We start from the raw sequence: 23791 nt of genomic DNA, 5'->3' as shown, positions 1-23791 counted from the left end.
TCAGATCAATAAAGGGAAACTTGGAGATTGTATTTTTGTAACTTTGCCTGCTCAAATTTCATTAAACTTTGCAAACAAATGTTTTTCTGGTGGTTAAACTTTTTTATCCAAAAATAATTTTTTGTGCTTATCAAAGCAGGGTATTGCCAAGCATAGGAAAGGAATATTTTCTATTTTGGACTTTGTTCCTAAGTGAGGTACATCACAGGGTTAGATACAGAGCAAAGCTCCCTCTACACTGTCCCCATCAAACGCTCCCAGGACAGGTACAGCACGGGGTTAGATACAGAGTAAAGCTCCCTCTACACTGTCCCCATCAAACACTCCCAGGGCAGGTACAGCACGGGGTTAGATACAGAGCAAAGCTCCCTCTACACTGTCCCCATCAAACACTCCCAGGACAGGTCTAGCATGGGGTTAGATACAGAGTAAAGCTCCCTCTACACTGTCCCCATCAAACACTCCCAGGACAGGTACAGCACGGGGTTAGATACAGAGTAAAGCTCCCTCTACACTGTCCCCATCAAACACTCCCAGGACAGGTACAGCACGGGGTTAGATACAGAGTAAAGCTCCCTCTACACTGTCCCCATCAAACACTCCCAGGGCAGGTACAGCACAGGGTTAGATACAGAGTAAAGCTCCCTCTACACTGTCCCCATCAAACACTCCAGGACAGGTACAGCACGGGGTTAGATACAGAATAAGGCTCCCCCTACACTGTCCCCATCAAACACTCTCACTAATTTTGGGATGGTAATTACTGAAATATATTTTACAGTCAGCTGGTTAAAGTGACCTTGATTCCTTTGACTTGTGCTGGATCTGAACGCAGGTTTCAAGGTATGAGGCCTCTCACTGTCTACCAGTCGTCTTTGTGTGTTTATTTTGAAGGGACTTAAGTGCCTCCTTGAGTTTTAAATCAGATTTTTGAAATCTGTGTTCATTTACTGTAAGATCTGTGGCATCAACTACCTGACATCCGCTGGCTGTCTTTGTAATTTACATTGGTTTTAATATCCCTGAAATCCAGTATGGGAGATTTAAATCTTTTAATTCAGTACAATCCCTGCAATTGTGCTGACTTAGATACTCCTTCTATTTGTAAGATTGTGTGAAACAGTGGGGTCCTGTCACTTAACTGAGAGCGCTGACTGCTTCAATGCAGCTTTAAAGGTTGTAATGAATAGGCAGATTCATAGAATTGAGCATCGGATGTTTGCTCAAATTGAGAGAAACAATTCGAGTTTTGTTTGAACTCGTGTATAAGAAACGTGGAAGAGTTTTCTGAGTGCTGCTTCAGAGACACTAGTCACAATTCAAGCACAACATGCTCCATGGCACGACTCTGAGTTCCAGTGTGGTGACACTGATGTAGCCTGCTCTCTGCTGAGTGCCTTTGGATCTCAGTTAATAGCCAGCCTCCCTGCCTGTGCAAATATTATCCAAGGTGGGGGTTGCTCCCACTTCCAGTAACAGGAGGCAAGGTGACCCCAACTTCCCCACAGCAAGTGACAGGGCCCTTTAAATCAGAATTGTCGTCTCATGGATGTTTTTCCTTTCCTGTGCGTAATTCTTCATCCCTCAGTAAAAGACCGACAGCTGTGTAATTGACAAAATTAATGGAATTCTTTGAGGAGATAATTGTATTGAGATTGGAAATGCAGTGGATGTTGTGTATATGATTGTTAAAGGCTATGTAAAGTGTTGCATAGGAGAATTGCTGATGAAATTAGTTAGGCCATACAGTATTGAAGTGTGTGGTACCCTGGATAGGAATTGGTTAGGGCAAGCAAGAGAGTTTTGGTTAATGTTTATTTGCACTGGAGTAGTATAGAAAGTGGTGACGGCAGAATCCATAATATCCAAAGAGAAGTGGATAAATTGTTTCAAAAAGGAGAAAAGCTAAATAGTTGTGATGCAAGACAAGGAATGAGAATAAATGGGCCTCTCTCCCAGAGGGGTCCACTGTAACTGGTTTCACAAAATTGTCAGCAGATCTACAAGAAATCAATTTCAAAATGTAAATTTACTGAGAATTTCAGTTTTCCCATTTTTGAGACAGCTCCACAACTTGCTCTTCCACTAAATAGAATTGAAGCCAAGTAAGAACATGTATTTACTTTAGTGCCTTTCATGTGCCTCAAAGTGCTTCACAGCTAACTAACTTACTTTCAAAGATTGATCACTATTATTTCATTGGAAAGACGGCAGAAAATCAGAGTAACCAGTTAACCCATTTTTGTACTGTTGGCTCGGGTTCTTGATTGAGAGGCAGGGAGAACTCTTATTAATGCCAGTGGACCTTGAATGGTCATCGTAGGTAGCGGGAGGCCATAGTTTAATGCGGTCCTCCAAAATACAGCATTTTCTCCTTGTACTTAAAGGAATTGCGAATGGTTAATATGCAGGTGCAGCAAATAATTAGCAAAGCTAAAAAATGTTATTTATTGTGAGGGGAATTGGATCCACAAGGAGGGAGGTTATGCTTCAGTTGTGTGGGGCATTGGTGAGACCACATCTGGAGTACTGTGTACACTACTGGTCTCCTTATTAAAGGAAAGATGTAAATGCGTTGGAAGCTGTTCAGAGAAGCTTTACTACATTAATACTTGGAATGGGCAGGTGCCTTATGAGGAAAGGCTGGACAGGCTAGGCTGGAATTTAGATGAGTATGGGGCAACTTGATTGAAACACTTAAGATCTTGGAGGGCACTTGACATGGCTGAAGGATGTTTCCTCTTGTGGGAGAATCTAGAACTAGGGGTCACTATTTAAAAATAAGGGGTTGCCCATATAGGACAGAGATGAGGAAAAAAAAATTCTGAGGGTTGTGAGACTTTGCTTCCACCCACCTTTTGAGGAAGAGAATTCCAGAGCCTTCGAATATTTTTAAGGCAGAGGTATATAGATTCTTGATAAGCAAGGGGATGAAAGGTTATCTGGGGTAGGCAGAATGTGAAATTGAGGTTAAAATTAGATCAGCCATGATCTTACTGAATGGCAGAACAGGCTTGAGGGGCCAAGTGACTTACTCCTGATCCTAATTCGTATATTTGTATTATCTGTTTTCCTGGGAGTGTGGTTAAGATCTGAAATGTGCTGCTTGAGATTGTGGTGGAGGCAGATTCAATCGAGGCATTCAACAGGAAATTAGATTGTTATCTGAAAAGGAAGAATTTGCAGGATTATGGGGGCAAGGCAGGGATTGCTGCAAGTATAATTGTTCACTCAGAGCCGGTACAGACACAACATTTTGAATGGCCTCCTATGCTGTAACAATTGTGTGATATCCACGGCATACTGTCCTGGTGAGTGCTGCCAACCAACACTCAATAATTGGGTGTTCTTTAATACTATGTAAAATTAGGGACTGCAATATTGAGCGTTTACTTTTATAAAAGCAGTGGGTTGAAAATTTGGCTCCAGAACTGAGAAGCTGAGTGAAAGAGGATTTTGCTAGACCAGATGGAAGAATGGCATTCATCACTTGGGTTATTCAAAGTCTTGGTACGAATATGTTTTAATATTAGAAAAACAGACTGCCTGTGATGTGATTAATTTAGCACTTCAAATTATCCAGACCAAAACAGTAGACCTATAACCACTCTCTCAGCTGTTTCAACAACATGTTTGGAAGGAGGAAGAGAGATAATCAGCTGTACTGCAGCATCTTTTCACATCTCCAGGGCTGGCTATATGAAAATTTCACATGCCCATTAACACACTTCAGTGAAATACAAGTGACAATACTGCAGAGGCTTTGCCGCACTCATGAGCACTCCAAGGATTGATCTTTGCATATGAGTGCATGAAATGCTTTTAAAGCCCTCAGCAGAATAAGCTTTGGCCTCTTTATGGACAAAATAATGTGATAATATTCCAACACCCATTGGGATGGGATCAGCTATATTAAACATCTCCATTGTGGAGCTTGCCAAGTTTTTTTTATTCTTTCATGGTATGTGAGCGTTGCTGACTAGACCAGCATTTATTGCACATCCCTAATTGCCCTTGAGAAGGTGATGATGAGCTGCTTCCTTGAACCGCTGCAGTCCATGTGTTATAGGAACACCCACAGTGGTCTTAGGGAGGGAATTCCAGGATTTTGACCCAGTGACAGTGAAGAACGGCGGTATATTTCCAAGTCAGGATGGTGTGGGGCTTGGAGGGAACTTGAAGGTGGTGTTGTTCCCATGTGTCTGCTGTCCTTGTCCTCCTAGGTGGTAGAGGTCGTGGGTTTGGAATGTGCTGTCGAAGGAGCCTTGGTGAGTTGCTGCCATGCACCTTGTAGGTGGCACACACTGCTGCCACTGCGTTGGTGGTGGAGGGAGTGAATGTTTAAGTTGATGGATGAAGTGCTTGTCTTGGATGGTGTGGTGTGCTTTGTCGATGTGGACAGGCTTTGGGGGATCAGGTGGAGAGTTACTCACCACAGGATTCCCGGTCTCTGACCTCCTCTTGTAGCCACAGTATTTATGTGCATGGTCTAGTTCAGTTTCTGGTTAATGGTAACTCCCTGGATGTTGATTGTGGGGCATTCAGCGATGGTAATGCCATTGAATATCACGGGGAGATGGTTGGATTTGCTTTTGTTGGAGATGGTCGTTGCCTGGCACTGGTGTGGCGAAAATGTTACTTGCTATATTTCAAGCTCGAAGCTTGTCCAGGTCTTGCTGCATTTGGACACGGATTGCTTTAACATACCATAATTTGCGAATGGTACTGAAAATTGTGGAAATCATTTGCAAATATGCCCATTTCTGACCTAGATATAACTCCAACTAGTGGAGAATTTCCCTCCTGATTCCCTTTGACTTCAATTGTGCCAGGGCTCCTTGATGCCACACTGGGTCAAATACTGCTTTGATGCCAAGGGCAGTCACTCTCAACTCCCCATGAGGGAGGTGAGACTTGGGAATGCATGGGATGGGCCTTGACATGGGGTTTGATCTAAAGTTACATTAGTGATATGTGTCTGGCTTTTTTTGCTGGAAGGTTCAGATCACTTCTGCTGTCCTGGATAACCACATATGCAGGAAGTGTCATCCGCTCAAACTCTGAGTTTCGGAGCTTAAGCTTGAGAGCAGCTAGTGTCACCGCTGTGCATCTGCGAGGCTGAGTACTTCGTGGATAGCTCAGTGTGGTCACCCCAATGTTTAAGGATATGCAGACAGAGGGAATTGGTGACTGTCGGACTGTTCAGGAAGACCAGGCAGGTAGTGCAAGAGCCCATTGAGTGCATCTCAGTCTCCAACCAGTATTCAGTTCTGAATGCTGGTGAGAGTGATGGTACCTCTGGGGAGTGCAGCCAGAACTAATGCCAGAGATGGCTCAGCTGTATAGGGGCAAGATGAAGATTGGAAAACCAATAGTGATAAGAGATTTAATAGGGGAGCAGACAGGCCTGTCTGTGGTTTCAGAATGTGAATTCAGGATGGTATGTTGTGTCCCTGGTGCCAGGGTCAGGGATATCACTCAGCGACTATAGAGCGCCCTGAGGGAGAAGGGTGAACAGCCAGCAGCTGTGGTCCATATCCATACCAACAGTATAGGTAGAAAGAGGGATTTGATACTGCAGGCAGAGCTTAGAGAGCTAGGAAGGAAACTAGCAAGCAGCACTTCAGAGGTAATAACCTCCAAATGCTGGAGCCATGTGCAAATCTGGAGTAGATGGTGGCATAGTGGTATGTCACTGGACCAGTAATCCAGAGACGAATGCTCTGGCAACATGGGTTGAAATCCTGCCATGGCAGCTGGTGCCATTTAAATTCAGTTAGTATTTCTGAAATTATAAACCTTGTCTCAGTGGCGACCATGAAACTATCATCGATTGGTGTAAAAGCCTCTCTGATTCACTGATGTCCTTTAGGGAACAAAACCTGCTGTCCTTACCTAGTCTGGCCTACATGTGACTCCAGACCAACAGCAATAAGGGAGATGGTGGCATGGTGTTATTGTCACTGGTCTAATATTCCAGAGACCCAGGGTAATGCTCTGGGGATCTGGCTTTGAATCTCACCACAGCAGATGGTGAAATTTGAATCCAAAAAAAAATGGAATTAAAAGCCTAATGATGACCATAACACCATTGCTGATTGCAGCCACATATTGTGAATTCGTAAAAACCCATCTGTCCTTTAGGGAAAGAAATCTGCTGTCCTTACCTGGTCTGGCCTACATGTGACTCCAGGCCCACGGCAATGTGGTTGACTCTTAAATGCCCTCTGAACAAGGGCAATTAGGGATGGGCAACGAATGCTGGCCTTGCCAATGATTCCCACACCCCATGAGGACTGTGTATTAAATATTCCTGAATACAAGACATGTTCAGTAAAGATAGAGAAGAAAAGAAAGGAGGAGAGTGGCAGTATTGATTAAGGGGAATATTAGTGCTGGAGTGAGAGGATGCCCTGGAGAAGGCTTGTCCAACTTTTTTGTGTGGAGGGTCACACATTTCCATTTTTTTCCCAAGGGACCAATGAGCAAATTTCAGAAAGATACATGAATTTCAAAAAAAGTTGAGAATGACGAAAAGAAACAACTTGCTGAGCAAAACTAAAGCAATGGCAAAGCAATAAATTGGTAATTTTAAAAAAGAGTAATTAATAAAGATGGCCATTAGAGTGTGAAAGGGTCAGTATGTGTGTGTGTCTGGCTCATTCCCAGTCTCTGGATGCTCACCCACTCACCCTCACCCACTTGGGATGAGTTGAACATCTCTTTCAAAGAGCCGGCACAGGCTTGATGGACCGAATGAACTCTTCTGCACTGATTCTCTGAGTGTCTCAGCCAATAGCCCTTACTCAACCAAAATGAGGTGAAAGCAGCTTGGTTGGCTATTCATCTCATTGCTGTTTTTTGGATCCTAATGTGTGCAGAATTGCTGCCTGCATAATGATGACTGCATTTCAGAATTATTGTATGTGAAATGTTTAGACATTTATAAGAAAAGGGAAAAATGCATTAATTGCACATCATTGTTTCAAAGGAACAAAAGCAAACAGGATCTTTAGCTTTAGAATACATAGAAATTTACCGTATTGCTTAAAACTGAAAGTGTACAAAGAGAGGTGAATGTTTCGGATATGGGATCACTAAGAGCTGTGAGTGTCAGAGGATGAGCAGATTTCTCAATTAGAGTGGGGCAGATTCCGATATCCCAGAAAACAGTTTGTAAATACAACCAATGTTCCGTCCTAGTGTTTCTGCTGAAATACTCACCAAGATAGTTTGTATGGGATTGTTAAATGAGTGTTTAAATAAACCAGCAAACAGGCTGGGATTATATATAACCCCATTAAATGAGCTGCAAGTGAGGCATGGTTTCACAGGTCTTAAATCTGCTGCTCTTTCTACATCTTGGAAATTGATTATATAAAAGGTGCATGAAATTGCAGAAAAGGATGGGGCCAATTCCTTCATGCCTGCTCTCTAATGGATCTGTACACTGAATGCTGCTCCCGGTTACTATTTCCTCTCTGTCTTGCTTTGCACCAAAGATTACTGAGTGATTGTTGTTTAAAACAATTAACCATCTGGATGGATTGTTATTAGGAGTAGTTATCTGTAGTTGTCAGGAAGGATAATTCTGAGTCCTGTCTGTTTGATTGTCTTTTGCAGGATAGTTTGTGGCCAGCCAGAGTCCTATTAATATCCCATTTCCTGTTGTTGTTCTTCCGTTAACTGGTGCACTCAGCAGACCAGGGTTTATTACATCTCAATATGACAATCTCTTTTCTTTTCACAGATGAAGCGAAAGTCAGAGAATGGCCTTGATGTGCGAGCGCTGTCACCGGGAAAGAAACTGTGCAAGGGGTCCGAATACTCAAGGTACTGACAGGAAAAAGCAGCTGCAGGATTGACCCAAGGAGTGTCTCAACTCAAACCCACTGAATCGGCCACCTATGTGCTTTAACCTGCTGTCTTTGTGATTTGATGTTTTCCATGACTGACTAAATTGGGCGCTAAATGAATGGATTGGTTCAAAAATTCCCCTGATGACAAAAAGTTTAGGTTTATACTTAAGTTCATTTTTCCAAATTTTCTGCAACACTGGATTGCAGATCATATCTGAATCCTGTTACACACCAATAAAGTGAATGGATCCAGATCAAAATTCCAGAAGAATATAAACCCCGACAATTAGGAATTTGTGCATTTATTATGAAGAGTAGTGTGCATCCTGCATAATAATATAACTCTCCAGTTTTAAAAAACCTTTCTCAATATTTTAGTACTTACATAAACATTGGCAATACATAATTGCGTGTTAATATCTGAAAGTATGTTACACAATGAATTACATTTTTGAAAAAAGAGGCTATTTCAGCAGGACATAGGTGTGTGCATACCCCATTAATCCAGCAGCCTTATTGCATTGTATAGTTCCTGTGTAAATGCCTACATTCCTATCCTTACTGTTGGACCTTACTACTTTATAGCTTAAAAATATCTTCTCAAAAGCACACATTTGGTTCTTGGAAAGTTATTTTAAAATAGTAGCTGAAGTTACAGAATCTTTGATTGTACTGGGTGATTTTCGCAGATTACAATAGAGAGAACACTTACATAGTCACCCAATATGCTTCACTGAAACTTTTTACTTAGTTCTGTAGAAGAGTCATACGGACTCGAAACGTTAACTGTGTTTCTCTCCGCAGATGCTGCCAGACCTGCTGAGTTTTTCCAGGTATTTTTATTTTTGTTTTGGATTTCCAGCATCTGCAGTTTTTTGCTTTTATGCTTCACCGAAAGTCAGCTTTCTCAAATCACAAGTTCACCATTTCCAGCCAGTGTGGACTCAAATGCTAATTGGAAAGCTCAGGACTTGTGGAGAGAGAGAATTTATTTTGCACAGTTATGATAATCTGGAATGCACTTCTTGAAAGGGTAGTGGAAGCAGACACAATAGAAAGGTTCGAAGGAAATTGGACATATATTTGAATAGAAAACATTTGCAGGATGATGGGGAAAAATGCAAGGCCGTGGGACTAATTGGAAGCAGTTCCACAAAGCTAGCATAAATACAATGAACCGAATGGCCACCTGTAGTCTGAATCTGGGTTATCAAAATGGACAATCCCTTTTATTCATTCATGTGCCTGGGTGTTACTAGCAAGACCAGCATTTATTTGTCATCCCTAATTGTCCTCAAGAAGGTGCCTGATGCACTTCCTTAAGCTACTGCAATCAATGTGGTGTATGTGCTCCCATAATGCTATTGAGCGGGAGTTCCAGGATTTTGACCTAGCGAAAGAACAGTGATATTTCCGAGCCAGGATGATGTGTGACTTGAAGGTGGCAGTGTTCCCATGTGCCTGCTGCCCTTGTCCTTCTAACTGGCAGAGGTCACGGTTTTGGAAGGTGCTGTCTAAGAAGCCATGGCGAGTTGCTGCAATGCATCTTGTAAATGATGCACACTACTGCCACTATGCATCAGTGTTGGAGGAAGTGAATGTTTAATGTGGTGGATGGGCCACCAATCAGGTGGGCTGCTTTGACCTGGATGATGTCAAGCTCCTTGAGTGTTGTTGGAGCAGCACTCATCCAGGCAAGTGGAGAGCATTCCAGCACGTTCCTGACTTGTGCCTTGTAGATGGACAGACTTTGGGGAGTCAGGAGGTGAGTTACTTACTGTGGAAATCCTAGCCTCTGACTTCCTCTTGTAACCACAATATTTATATGGCTAGTCCAGTTCAGTTTCTGGTCAGTGGTAAACCCCCCCCCCCCCCCCCCGCCAGGATGTTGATAGTGGGGAATTTGGCAGTGGTGACGCCATTGAATGTCATGGGGAGATGGTTAGATTCTCTCTTGTTGGAGATGGTCATTGCCTGGCACTTGTATGTGAATGTTATTTGTCATTTATCAGTGAACATACTGACTTCTGACCTTATGATGGAAGGAAGGGCATTGGTGAAGCAGCTGAAGATGGTTGGGCCTAGGACACTACCCTGAGGAACTCCTGCAGTGATGTCCTGGAACTGAGATGACTGACCTCCAACAACCACAACCATCTTCAATGGTGCTAAGTTATAACTCTTGAGCAGTAAAAATCTCACAACTGGCAATCATTGCTCATGGTGGCAAGCAAATAAGGCCTCTTCAGTAAGTTACTCATGGGTGACCAGTGCCTGTGGAAATGCACCCATGAAGCATGAAATACCCTAATGAGAGGAAGATGACAACCTAGTTTAAAATGTCTCTTTCCACACATAATGTCCATTGGATGAAGTATGGAAAGTGCATCCAGATTAACATATGCTCATCATAATGTGTCAGACCAGCAGGTAAAGTGTGAGAACAGCTAATGATTGCTGACATGTCTGGTGCTGCTCCCCAGCTCTTACGTAGGTGATGGGATGTGGAGGAAGATGCTACAGCCTCGCATCAGCTGGTGTCTTTTCTATTTTTTATGAAATTATAGAGCTAGAGAATGTGAGCTGCATATTAATCACAATCTGTTGCTACTGCGATCAAGTGTGTGTTACAAGCTCACGTTGATTTTTAAACCTGCATCAAAGCTTTAATATTGAAAGATCTCAATTAACCCAAACAATACATTTGGATACATTTGAAAATAGATAATTTTGCAGGTTATTTTTTCCAATTTTGGTCCTCGTGTCTGAACAAACGCACCTGGGTAAACTCAGTGGAGTAAATGTCCATCCATATGGCCCTATGAAATATTCCCAGTACACAGAAAGCATGGGTTAGCTGCAAGTTAAACTCATTCTGCCATGCCCAAAAAATGTGATTTTAAACTTGGCCTTTAGAACCTTACCATATCAGTGTAGCAATTTCCTTCATTCCTGTGGCCTTTTCAAAAAAGCCTTTTACCAGAATTAATATGCTGCTCATCCATTATAAAGAAATAAAGCCAACCAAGGAATCTGTGGTATGTCCTGAGGCTCTCGTCTCTCTGAATCCAGGCAGGACATGTCCATGAAGAATAGTCACGTCTCTGTTACCTTTTCCGACAGCTCTCTATCTCCCTGCATAAATACGGCCACAACATTTGGAGATCTACGGAATGGCAACATCCCAGGTCAGCATCGGAGACGCATTACGTCAGTGGCGCCGCCATCAGATCTTCAGGAATGGCTTGGCATGTTCCAGGTAGGTACACTGAGGAATCCGCTTTGAGATGGGTGGGTAGGAAGGTGCACACAGCTGCGGGTGTACTGGGTAGCCAGCAGTTGTTGGGTAGAGTTGGCATGGGAGGTGGGGGTGCGTTTTCATAGGTGGGAGAGTCATATTTTGTCCAAATACAAGAAGTGAATTTGATGTAAATTGTCACTCTACGTTTCCTGCCTTAACTGTAATGCAATCGATGTCTAGCTTTCCACTGAGGCTGGTACAAAGTACAAATGCAAACCTGAGGGATTGCCTAAGATGATGATTGAGCCAGGATTGATTCCCTGGCTTGATGGAATGAATATTGTGGAAGAGTGTGTCAGGAGCAGCAGCAGGTATACCTAAAAATGAAGTGACGTTAGGCAGCCCCTCAGGATCGAGGATGACTTCCGCCCCTGTTCGATGGGTTCTCAGATGGGTGATGAGTCCATTGCACGTTCTATAAATTCTGCCATGTGTGGGGCAGATTGTACTTGAAGGGTTGGGGAGCTGAGGTGTTTGGAGGTTTGTGTGCTCTCTCCAACTCCTCGACTTTGCCTGTGCGTTCCCGTCAAAGTCTCTGTGTTCAGTGCCTTCCTGAATAAACCTCCATTCTGGCCAGTCACAAGCCAGGGTCTCCCATGGGTCAGCAGGGATGTTTGACCTCTTCGGGGATGCTTTGAAGGCATTCCTTTTTTATTTACTCTTTTCACAGGGTGTGTGGACAAAGTTATAGCTCATGGAATAAAAGGGAAAGTAGCAAATGGATATGGAATTGGCTGAGAGACAGGAAACAGAGTAGTGGCTAATGGATGTTTTTCAGGCTGGAGGAAGGTTTGTAGTGGAGTTCCCCAGGGGTCAATTTTGGAACCCTTGCTTTCCCTGATACATATTAATGATCTAGACCTTGGTATAAAGGCCACAATATTAAAATTTGCAGATGTTACAAAACTTGGAAGCATTGTGAACTGTGAGGAGGTTAGTGTAGAACTTCAAAAGGACATAGACAAGTTCATGGAATGGGCAGACAGGTGGCAGATGAACTTCAATGCAGAGTAGTCTGAAGTGATTCACTTTGGTAGGAAGAACATGGAGAGAATATAAAATAAAGGGTACAACTCTAAAGAGAGTGCAAGAGCAGAGGGACCTGGGTGTATATGTGCACAAATCACTGAAGATGGCAGATAAGTTGAGAGTGTAGTTAAAAATGCATACGGTATCCTAGGCTTTAGTAATAGGGGCATAGAGTACAGGAGCAAGGAGGTTTTGTTAAACTAGTAGAAGACACTACTCTGGCCTCAGCTGGAGTATTGCATTCAGTTCTGGATGCCGCAATTTTTAAGAAGGATGTTATGATAATCCTGGGCCAGACCCTCAAGCGTTTTGGTACGATCCGGTTAGGGACCAATAACCTTTTTGTTTAAAGTAGACAAAGTTTGAGATCCAAGCCATTTGCTAAGAGAATAAAGCCACAAGATTTCACAGATTTCGAAGAAGCAAAAATAAACTTTACAAGGTCAGAGACATAAAATAGTTTACAATATATTATACTCTTAACACTGAGTTAATATAAGGTATATGCAAACTGTGATTGAACACACCACACTGCACAATAAATGGCAGATGCAACCAGGACAGACCCAACGGATTTCTCAACAAACCACCAGGACGTCAGTAAACACTGAATCAACCAATCTCGTTGAAACTCCGTCTTGCTGATGAAGGTTTCCAATCTTCACCTTCGAAGATTTCGCCTTGGAATTCTCTGCAAAAGTTGCTCCAACTTGCACGGCCTCAGCGACGGTCCACCTCGCAGGGTTTCAATCTCGTCTCCCGAGACTCCATTCCCCTGGATTCCGGAGTCTGTACTCCATCACTAACTCACAAACTGAACTTCAGCTTTTCGGCCGCACTGAGCAGAACACGACTGTTCCAAAGGGTTACCATCGCCCCAACGGCTCCACAGCACAGAGTCATTAACCTGCTGCTGCCTCCTTTGCTAGGGCTTTTGAACCCACTTTGATCGCCAGGAATTTTCCTGAGCCCTCATCACTTGAAGTCTGAAGATGGTGTTGAGCTTCTTGAGTGTTGTTGGAGCTGCACTCTCCCAGGCAAATGGAGAGTGTTCCATCACACCCCTGACTTGAGCCTTGTAGATGGTGGACAAGTTTTGGGGAGTCAATGCGCGAGTTTTTTGCCTAAAGCACTTCCGCTGTCTTCCTGGATATTTCTTGTTGCAACTGAGTTCTGAGTAGGACAGTTGCTTTGGGATTCTGGTGTCAGGCATACAAATGACATGTTCCTGCCCAGCGGACCTGGTTTTGAGTGATTAGCACCCTGATGCTGGGGGGGAATATGCTGCTGTTGGATCACCCTTCTTGCCATCGAGTTTAATGGAGGATTTTGCAGAAGCACTACTGGTGCTACTTCAGTGCTTTGACGTGCCTGCTGCAGGTCGTCCATGTCTCCGAAGAAAATAGGAGAGTGGAGATCACTGCTGCCCAGTAAATCATGACCTTAGTCTTGGGTTTGAGATCCTGGTCGTCAAATACTCTTTTCTTCAGTCGGCCAAAGGCTGAGCTGGCACATTGGAGGCGATGATGAATTTTGTTGTTTATGCCTCGCTTCGTCGGGCGAAGGCTCCCAAGATACGGAAAATGGCCCACGTTTTCCAGGATTGTGCCATTGATCTTAATTAATCGCTGTGCTGTGGGAAATGGTGCCTTAGTTTTCTGGGTGTTTAGTGAAAGGCCCATTTTGTGATACGGAGTTGACAGCAGCTTGGAGCTCAATTTGAGTGAGCGTGCTGACAAGTATCACCTGCATACTGAAACACTGACTGAGATTGGAATGCAAAAATGAGGTGAAGTACAATACAGGAATGTGTGCATGGTCTGAGCTAAGCGACCCCACAATCAATAGGTTAGAGAAAAGTTCTGCAGTCCTGCCACATACCATTGTGAATGGTAGTGGACAATTAAACAAGTAATGGAGAGTTAAGTAGGCTCTGTGAACATCCCCATCCTTGATAGAAACTAGGAACAGGAATAGGCCATTCAGCCCTTCGAGCCTGCTCTGCCAATCATTATAATCATGGCTGATCATCCAATTCAATAGCCTGCTCTCGCTTTCTCCCCATACTCTGATCCCTTTCACCCCAAGAGCTATATCTAACTCCATCTTGAAAACGTACAATGTTTTGGCCTCAACTACCTTCTGTGGTAACGAATTCCACAGGCTCACCACTCGCTGGGTGAAGAAATTTCTCCTCATCTCAGTCCTAAATGGTCTACCCCGTATCCTCAGACTGTGACCCCTGGTTCTGGACTCCCCCACCATCGGGAACATCCTTCCTGCATCTACCCTGTCTAGTCCTGTTAGAATTTTATGGGTTTCTATGAGATCCTCCCTTATTCTTCTGAACTCCAGCGAATATAATCCTAATCGACTCAAACTCTTCTCATATGTCAGTCCCGCCATCCCAGGAATCAGTCTAGTAAACCTTCGCTGCACTCCCTCTATAGCAAGAACATCCTTCCTCAGATAAGGAGACCGAAACTGCACACAATATTCCAGGTGTGATCTCACCAAGGCCCTGTACAATTGCAGCAAGACATCCCTGTTCCTGTACTCGAATCCTCTGGCTAAGAAGGCCAACATACCATTTGCCGCCTTTACCGCCTGTTGCACCTGCATGCTTACAGACGTTACAGAAACAGTTTCTGACTTGCTCTTGTAGCCAACGTATTGATATGGCTGGTCCAGTTGAGCTTCTGATTAATGGTGATGTCCAATGTGTTAAAGGTGAGGAACATAGCAATGGCCGAGCTCAGCATGTGAGTACATAAGGCAAAGTTTGAAGTAGCTGCAACCACCTTCAGCCAGCATAATCTGCCTACTCCTGATATCCCCAGCATAACAGATGTTATGTGGAACTTAAAAAGGAAATTAGGAGAGCAAAAAGGGAGCATGAAAAATCATTGGCAAAATGAAGGAAAATCCAAAATTATTTTACAAGTACATTAAGAGTAAGAGGATAACTAGGGAAAGAGTAGGGCCCATTAAAGACCATAGCGGTAATTTGTGTGTGGAGCCGAAAGACATAGGTAGGGTTCTAAATGAATACTTTGTGTTGGTGTTCACAAGGGGACGATGTGGTTATGGAAATCAGGCAGCAGGACTTGATGTAATTAAAGAAATTAACATGGAAAGGGAGAAGGTTCTAAGTGGTCCAGCAGGCTTAAAAGTAGATAAATCTCCAGGCCTGGATGAAATGTATCCCAGGCTGTTGAGTGAGGCAAGGGAGGAGATAGCAGGGGCGCTGGCAGTAATTTTCAATACCTCTCTAGCCACAGGAGAGGTACCAGAGGACAGCCAATGTGGTACCGTTATTCAAGAAGGGAGGAAGGATAAACCAGGGAACTAGAGGCCAGTCAGTCTAACCTCAGTGGTGGGGAAACTATTGGAAGCAATTCTGAGGGACAGAATTAATCTACGCTTGGAGAGGCAGGGATTAATCAAGGACAGTCAGCGTGGTTTTGTTAAGGGGAGGTCATGTCTGACCAATTTGATTGAATTTTTCGAAGAGAAGACCAGGTGTGTAGATGAGGGCAATGCATTTGACATAGTCTAGTTGGACTAAGGTCCCACATGGGAGACTGATAATGACGGTAAGAGCCCATGGGATCCAAGGCAAATTGGATCCAGAATTGGCAGGAAGCAGAGGGTGATAGTCGAGGGGTATTTTTATGACTGGATGCCTATGTCCATTGGGGTTCCACAGGGATCGGTGTTAGGTCCCGTGCTGTTTGTGGTATATATAAACGATTTAGAGTTGAATGTAGGAGGGTTGATCAGTAAGTTCGTGGATGACACAAAAATTGGTGGGGTGGTAAATAGTGAGGAGAATAGCCTTAGATTACAGGAGGATATAGACGGGCTGGTCAGATGGGCTGATCAGTGGCAAATGGAATTTAATCTGGATAAGTGTGAGGTGATGCACTTGGGCAGGACAAGCAAGGCACAGGAATATGTGACGAATGGTAGGACCCTGGGAAGTACCGAGGATCAGAGGGACCTTGGTGTACATGCCCACCAAGGTCCCTTAAGGTAGCGGGACAGGTAGATAAGGTGGTTAAGAAGGCATATGAGATACTTGCCTTTATTAGCCGAGGCATAGAATATAAGAGTAGGGAGGTTATGCTGGAACTGTATAAAACGCCGGTTAGGCCACAGCTAGCGTATTGCTTGCAGCTCTGGAATCCGCATTATAGGAAGGCTGTGATTGCACTAGAGAGAGTGCAAAGGAGATTTACCAGGATGTTGCCTGGGCTGGAGAGTTTTGGTTAGGAGGAGGAGAGATTGGATAGACTGGGGTTATTTTTCCTGCACCAGAGGAGATTGAGGGGGGACTTGATTGAGGTGTATAAAATTGAGGGGCATAGATAGGATGGACAGTAAGGAACTTTTCCCCTTGGTGGAGGGATCAATAACCAGGGGGTATAGATTTAAGGTAAGGGGTAGGAGGTTTAGAGGGGATGTGAGGAAGAATTTTTTTTGCCTAGAGGGTGGTGGGAATCTGGAACTCACTGCCTGGAAGCGTGGAAGAGGTAGAAACCCTCATAACATTTAAGGAGTATTTGGATGTGCACTTGCGATGCCATGGCATACAAGGCTATGGGCCTAGAGCTGGAAAATGGGATTAGAATAGTTAGGTGCTTGTTTGACCATCGCAGACTCGATGGGCGGAATGGCCTTTTTCTGTGCTGTAGACCTCTGACTCTGTTATTCTTCAGCTAGTGTGTTTCAATCCATGTGTTATCATGAAATGGTGGAGCAAAAGCTGTGGGTCTTAACTACATCTGGGCTGGAATGTTGAAAATTGTGCGCCAAGGCTATCCCCCTTGCCAAGCAATTCCAGTACAACTACAGTGTTGGCATCTACCTGACAGCGTGAAAAATTGCCCTGGTATGTCCTGTCCACAAAATCTAAGTCTGGCCATTTACTGCCCCGTCAGTCCACTCTCGATCATCAAAGTGATGGAAGGTGTCATTGACAGTGCTATTAGCAGCACTAGCTTCCCAATTACCTGTTTACTGATCAGTTTGGGTTCTGCCAGACCTATTCAACCCCAGACCTCATTAAAGCCTTGCTCCAAATATGGACAAAAGAGCTGAAAGCCAGAGGTGGGGTGAGAATGACTGCCCTGACATCAAGGCAGAATTTGACCAAATCTAGCATCAAGGAGCCCTAGTAAAATTCGTCAATGGGAATTAGAGGCAAACTCTGCTTGAATGGCAACTTATCTAGCACAAAGAAAGATGTGGGAGCTCCTTATCGAGTGTTCAAGGTCCAAAGATCTTGATGGCTTCATCAATGACCTTACCTCCATCATGGGGTCAGAAATGGGATGTTTGCTGATAATTGCAGTGTTCAGTTCCATTCACAATTCCTTAGATTCTGAAGCAGTTTATGTGCCTGCATGCAGGAAAACCTGAGCAACACCAGGCTTGGGTTGATAAGTGGCAAGTAACATTCGTATCACATGGGCTTCAGGCAATGACCATCTCCAAGATTGTCTTAACTAGCTTCCTTTGACATTCAACAACCTTATGACGGCTAGATCCTCCACAGTCAATATTTTGGGGGTCATGTGGATATATGAATTAGGAGCAGGAGTAGGCCACTCGAGCCTGCTCTGCCATTCAATAAGATCATGGCTGATATGATTGTAACCTCAACCCCACATTCCTGCCTACCCCTGATAACCTTTCACCACCTTGTTAATCTATCTAGCCCTGTCTTAAAAATGTTCAATGACTCTGCTTCCACTGCCTTTTGAGGAAGAGAATTACAAAGACACTCAACCCTCAGAGAAAAAAAATTCTCCCTCATCTGTCTTAAATGAGTGACCCCTAGTTCTAGATTCTCCCACAAGAGGAAACATCCTCTCCACATCCATCCTGTCAAGACCCCTCAGGATCTTAAAGGTTCCAATCAAGTTGCCTCTTACCCTCCTAAACCCTAGTGGAAACAAGCCTAACCTGTCCAGCCTTTCCTCAAGACAACCGGCCCATTCCTTGTATTATTCTAGTAAACCTTTTCTGAACTGCTTCTAACACATTTACATCTTTCTTTAAATAAGGAAACCAGTACTGTAACCAATGCTCCAGATGTAGCCTCACCAATGCCCCATACAACTGAAGCATAACCTCCCTACTTTTGTAATCAACTCCCCTCCCAATAAATGATGACATTATTAGCTTTCCTAGTTACCTGCTATACCTGCATACTAACCTTTATCCAGAAGCATAAGTGAAGCAGCTATATAAATACTATATGAATAAATAATAGGTCAGAGTTTGAGTACCCTGAGATGTATAACTTACTACCTGACCCCTCCCCAAAGCTTGACCACCATCTATAAAGGCACAAGTCAGGAGTGTGATAGAATACTCTGCACTTGGCTGGATGAGCGTGGCTCCAGCAACATTCAAGAAGTTCAACCAGGACAAAGCAGTCCACTTGATCAGCATCCCATTCATCACCTTAAACACCCATTGCCTGCACCACCGCTACACAGTGGCAGCAGTATGTACCACCTACAAGATGCACCGTGGAAACTCACCAATTCTTAATTGACACCCATGACCTTGACTATTTTAGATGAATAATGGCAGCAGATACATGGAAATACCATTGCTTTCAAGTTTCCCTCCAAGTCATACAACGTTCCAACCTTGAAATATATTTCCTTTCCTTCAACTATCACTGGGTCAGAATCCTGGAAACCCTCCCACTCCCCTAACAGCACTATAGCATACACTATATAGGCTACAGCGGTTCAAGAAGGTGGTCACCACCACCTGTCACCTCTAACCTCTCCCTTTTCTTTTTACCTCTCACACAGCCTTCCGTTTCCCTCTTTGTGCTAGTATGACTACTTACTGTGATTTTTAACCTGGTTTTTCTAAATTCCATCTTGCACATTTCTTGATTCTCACTGTTGAATTTCAGGTGTTTAAAATCACAACTCACTGTCTTTGCATACTGAAGTTTTTTTATTCTCCCTGGTGGAGGTTCTCATAATCGGGTGTTATGCCCCAGAACAGAAGCCATTTCATGACTGTTCCAGGCAGATGGACATCTTAGCAATCCTTTAAACCTTTGATATCTTGAATGTGCTGCATTGTCACTCTTTATGATGAGAAGTCATGAGGAAGTAAACGTTTGTTATAAAATTGTGAGGAATGTGTGCTGAAAATCCTATTTTTTTTCTAATACCCATTTGATGTTCTGCATAGGCAGATTAGTGTTAAAGCTTGCCCAAGATGTTGAGACTTAAAAAGGTGAAGCTGGGCCTCATGGTGAAGGCACAGCCTTGTGTAGCAGTGAACTGTGCGATCAGATTCTATTCCCACTCTGTGTTGAGTTACCAATCTGTTGAGATGCAGTGGGCCTGATGCAATTCGCCTCTGCTGTCCTGGACAAGAGAGATGAAAAAGCAACCATTGTTTTTACCCCTGATCGGGACTCTCTGATCTCTGTGAATTGCATGTAACAATGGTGATTTGATCAGGTCCTCCGGTGATACCTTCCCTGGAGAAATAGCCCACAGGCGCTCGCTGTTTTGGCCCACCAATGAAGAGTAGCCATGTGCCAGAGGATTGCTAGCATTTACGAGCACTTATTCTAGAAAGAGTCGTTGATTTCTAAAGTACTGGGGATGGGAGGTGTGAAATAAAATGTGAAAGGAAAAACATACTAATTGATAGACCATGATTTTGGATAAATTCATCAACCTGCCCTCCCCACGCTCGAAGGGAGTGCGTTGGATAGGCGTTTTAGCACAGTCTCTGACCTGTCCTCCATTTGAGTGCACTTAGTATGTGCAAAGTGTCCTTTTTCCATAACTATTCCGGCATATAACATCTATACATATAACTGGCTATTCTGGCATATAACTGGAGTACTGGCACTCTGATGTTTGTAAATATTCATGCCAGTCGCTGAATGTGAAGGCTTGAGCTTAGTACTTTAACTTGGTCTCTGACCTTTTTGCTTTTTGTTCCACAGAGGTGGAGTGGTCCTGAGAAACTCCTAGCATTGGATGAGCTCATTGATCGCTGTGAGACTTCTCAGATCAAATACATGATGCAGGTCATTGAACCTCAGTTTCAGCGGGACTTCATCTCCCTCCTACCAAAAGAGGTACGTGTCTAAGCGGTAATGAGCCCTTGTGAAGCTGCTGATGTGGAGCATGAGCTGCAGTTCTATTGCATATAAAGCACACAAAATAAATGTGAGGGGCTTGCCCCAGTAGAGCCGGTCACTGCTTGGCCAGATTTGTTTCCTGTTTTATCTTCCCTGTGAATCGCTGAAGCAAATTTGTATCTGCAGGTAGCCAGTGATTTTCCCTGCCCCCTGCCCCACCCGACCACTCCACCCCACCCGACCTCTCTGCCTTTACCCCATTTCTTTTCTGTAGTCTGATGCAGGGATTCAGTTCTTTAGACACCAGCTCTCTTGAACCTCACCCACAAGCCCTATGCCTGAGAGATATCACAAATCTCTGCCCTTCTCCAACTCTGGCTTCTTGTAGATTCACAATTTTCATCACCCACTATCTGTGGCCATGCTTTCAGCTATCTAGAACTAAAAGGGTTAAATTAGAAGAGAGGTTGCTTGTGTTCCCTCAAATGTAGATGAATAAGGGGTGATCTAATTGAGGTGTTTGAGACAACTAAAGGATTTGATAGGATAGACAGAAAAATATTTTTCCTTTGACATGGAGGTCCAGAACAAGGGCATAACCTGAAAATTGGAGTTAGACTGATCAGCGGTATTATCAGGCAACGCTCCTTTGCAGAAAAGGTGGTGGAAATTTGGAACACTTTCCTTCCCCTCCCTCTCCCTCCACAAAATGCTGTTGAGACTGGGGGCCAATTGAAAATTTGAAAACCAAGTTTGAAAGATTTTCTTAAGGCAGGATTATTAGGAATAACAGAACCAATATAAGAACAGGAGGAGGCCATTTAACCTCTTCAACCTGTTCTGACTGCAATTCAATGATTGATTTGCGACCTAACTCCATATACTTGCCTTTGCCCCATATCCTTTAATACCTTTGGATAACAAAAATCTATCATCTCATTTAAAATTAACAATTAGCACAGAATCTCAGTGTAGACGAGGCCCTTCGGCCCATCAAGTCTGCACAGACACGTGAGAAGCACCTGACCTACCTACCTAATCCCATTTACCAGCACTTGGCCTATAGCCTTGAATGTTATGACGTGCCAAGTGCTCATCCAGGTACTTTGTAAAGGATGTGAGGCAACCCGCCTCCACCACCCTCCTAGGCAGTGCATTCCAGACCGTCACCCTCTGGGTAAAAAAGTTTCTCCCCATATCCCCCCATAACCTCCTGCCCCTCACCTTGAACTTATGTCCCCTTGTGACTGACCCTTCAACTCAGGGGAACAGCTGCTCCCTATCCACCCTGTCCATGCCCCTCATAATCTTGTACACCTCGACCAGGTCACCCCTCAGTCTTCTCTGCTCCAACGAAAACAACCCAAGCCTATCTAACCTCTCTTCATAACTTAAATGTTTCATTCCAGGCAACATCCTGGTGAATCTCCTCTGCACCCCGTCCAGTGCAATCACATCCTTCCTACAATGTGGCGATCAGAACTGCACACAGTACACCAGCTGTGGCCTCACTAAGGTTCTATACAACTCCAACATGACCTCCCTACTTTTGTAATCTATGCCTCGATTGATAAAGTGTCCCATGTGCCTTTTTCAGAGGAATAAAAAATTTGGGTCAGAGCCCCTGCGATCTCCTCCCTTGCCTCCCTCAGCAATCTGGGACACAAATCATCTGGACCTGGAGATTTGTCCACTTTTTAAGCCTGCCAACACCTCCGATACCTTGTCACTCCCTATATCAATTTGCTTAAGAACCTCGCAGTCTCTCTCCCCGAGTTCGATACCTTCATCCTCATTCTCTTGGGTGAAGACAGACGTGAAGTATTCATTTAGCACTCTAGTGATGTCCTCTGGCTCCACCCATAGATTGCCCCCTTGGTCCCTTATGGGCCAGTTGATCTAATTTTAATTGTGTTTCCTAATTGCACCCCTGAAAGGCCTGGCTCTAATTTTTAGACTATACCCCCTAGTCCTACACTCTCCAACTATCAGAAATATTTTCTCTCAGACTACCCTATCTGCTCCCTTTAATATAAAAAAAGGCAAAGCGCTCCTTAACCTTCTAAATTCCAGGGAATACAAAGTTAGTTTGTTTAATCTCTTCTCATAGCTTAATCCTTGGAATCCATGCTAACATTCTAGTAAATCTGCACTGTACACCCTTCAAGGCCAATATACCCTTCCAAAGGTATGGGCCCAGAATGGCTGTGACTCGAGGTGTAGTCTAACCAGGGAGTTGTAAAGCTGAGGCATATTTTCTACCCCATTGTATTCTCATCTCTAGATATAATAGTCCAGAATTCCCTTTGCCATATGTCCACAAATTGTGAGTTGAAGGGAGTGGAGGATACTAAAATACAACATCGAAATAGCAAACCAAGCATTAGGTTTTATTTCTAGAGGGATAGAATTGAAAGTAGGGAAGTTATGCTGAACCTGTATCGAACCTTGGTCAGACCCACACTTGGAGAACTGTGTGTAGCCCTGGTCGCCATATTATAAAAGGAATATCGAGACATGGAGAGGGTGCAGAGAAGACTTACAAGGATGAAACCCGAAATGTGTGGGTATAAATATCGGGAAAGGATTGACAGCCTGGGTTTCCTTTTTTTTATTCATTCATGGGATGTGGACTTCACTGGCTGGGCCAGCATTTATTGCCCACCCCTAGTTGCCCTTGAGAAGGTGGTGGTGAGCTGCCTTCTTGAATGTTGCAGTCTGTGTGGTGTAGGTACACTCACAGCGCTGTTGGGAAGGGAGTTCCAGGATTTTGACCCAGTGACAGTGAAGGAATGGTGATATATTTCTAAGTTCTCTTGAAAAAAGACTGAGTGGTGACCTAATAGAAGTTTTTAAAATGATGAAAGGTTTTGATCAAGTAGACACAGAGAGAATGTTTCCTCTTGTGGGGAAGAGCATACCGAGAGGCGATCAGTATAAGATAGTCACCCAAAAAATCCAATAGGGAATCCAGAAGAAACTTCCTTACCCAGAGAGAATAGTGAGAACGTGGAACTCACTACCACAGGGAATAGTATAGATGCATTTTAAGGGGAAGCTAGACAAACAGTTGAGGGAGGAGGGAATAGAGGGCTACGACGGTAGATTTAAATGAGAGAAGATGGGGGGAGGCTTGAGTGGAGCATAAGCAGGAGCATGGACTGGTTAGGCCAAATGGCCGATTTCTGTGCTGTATGTCCGATGTAATCCTACATATATTTTTCTGTACCTGTTCATGACGTTTTAATGAACTGTGTACCCTTGATCTCTTTGGGCCATGAAGGCGGTTAAGATGGAGGTACGGTACAGATCAGCCACGATCTCACCAAATGGTGGAACAGGCTTGAGGGACTGAATGGTCTTTTCCTATTCAAAAGTTCCTTGGCCTTGAGCTCTGGAATTCTCTCCCGCTCCCCCTCTGCCTCTCTTGTAAGACGCTTCTTAAAATACTCCTGCAGTCAA

General features: G+C 43.9%; 1 protein-coding gene across 3 annotated transcripts in view; it reads left to right on the top strand.

The window, feature by feature from the left end:
• LOC144682517 (F-box/WD repeat-containing protein 7-like) overlaps positions 1 to 23791 on the top strand; it is a 221543-nt gene that overhangs the window by 163602 nt on the left and 34150 nt on the right. For all 3 annotated transcript variants that reach the window (XM_078544906.1, XM_078544907.1, XM_078544908.1), the window contains 3 exons: positions 7751 to 7833; positions 10983 to 11118; positions 20192 to 20326. In XM_078544906.1, the coding sequence (XP_078401032.1) occupies positions 7751 to 7833; positions 10983 to 11118; positions 20192 to 20326 (354 nt within the window). The remainder of the gene's footprint in view (positions 1 to 7750; positions 7834 to 10982; positions 11119 to 20191; positions 20327 to 23791) is intronic.

Source organism: Cetorhinus maximus, chromosome 7, assembly GCF_964194155.1.
Source record: "Cetorhinus maximus chromosome 7, sCetMax3.hap1.1, whole genome shotgun sequence".
Taxonomy (NCBI): domain Eukaryota; kingdom Metazoa; phylum Chordata; class Chondrichthyes; order Lamniformes; family Cetorhinidae; genus Cetorhinus; species Cetorhinus maximus.
Note: the sequence above shows the minus strand (reverse complement) of the source record. Positions and strands in the feature narration are given on the sequence as shown.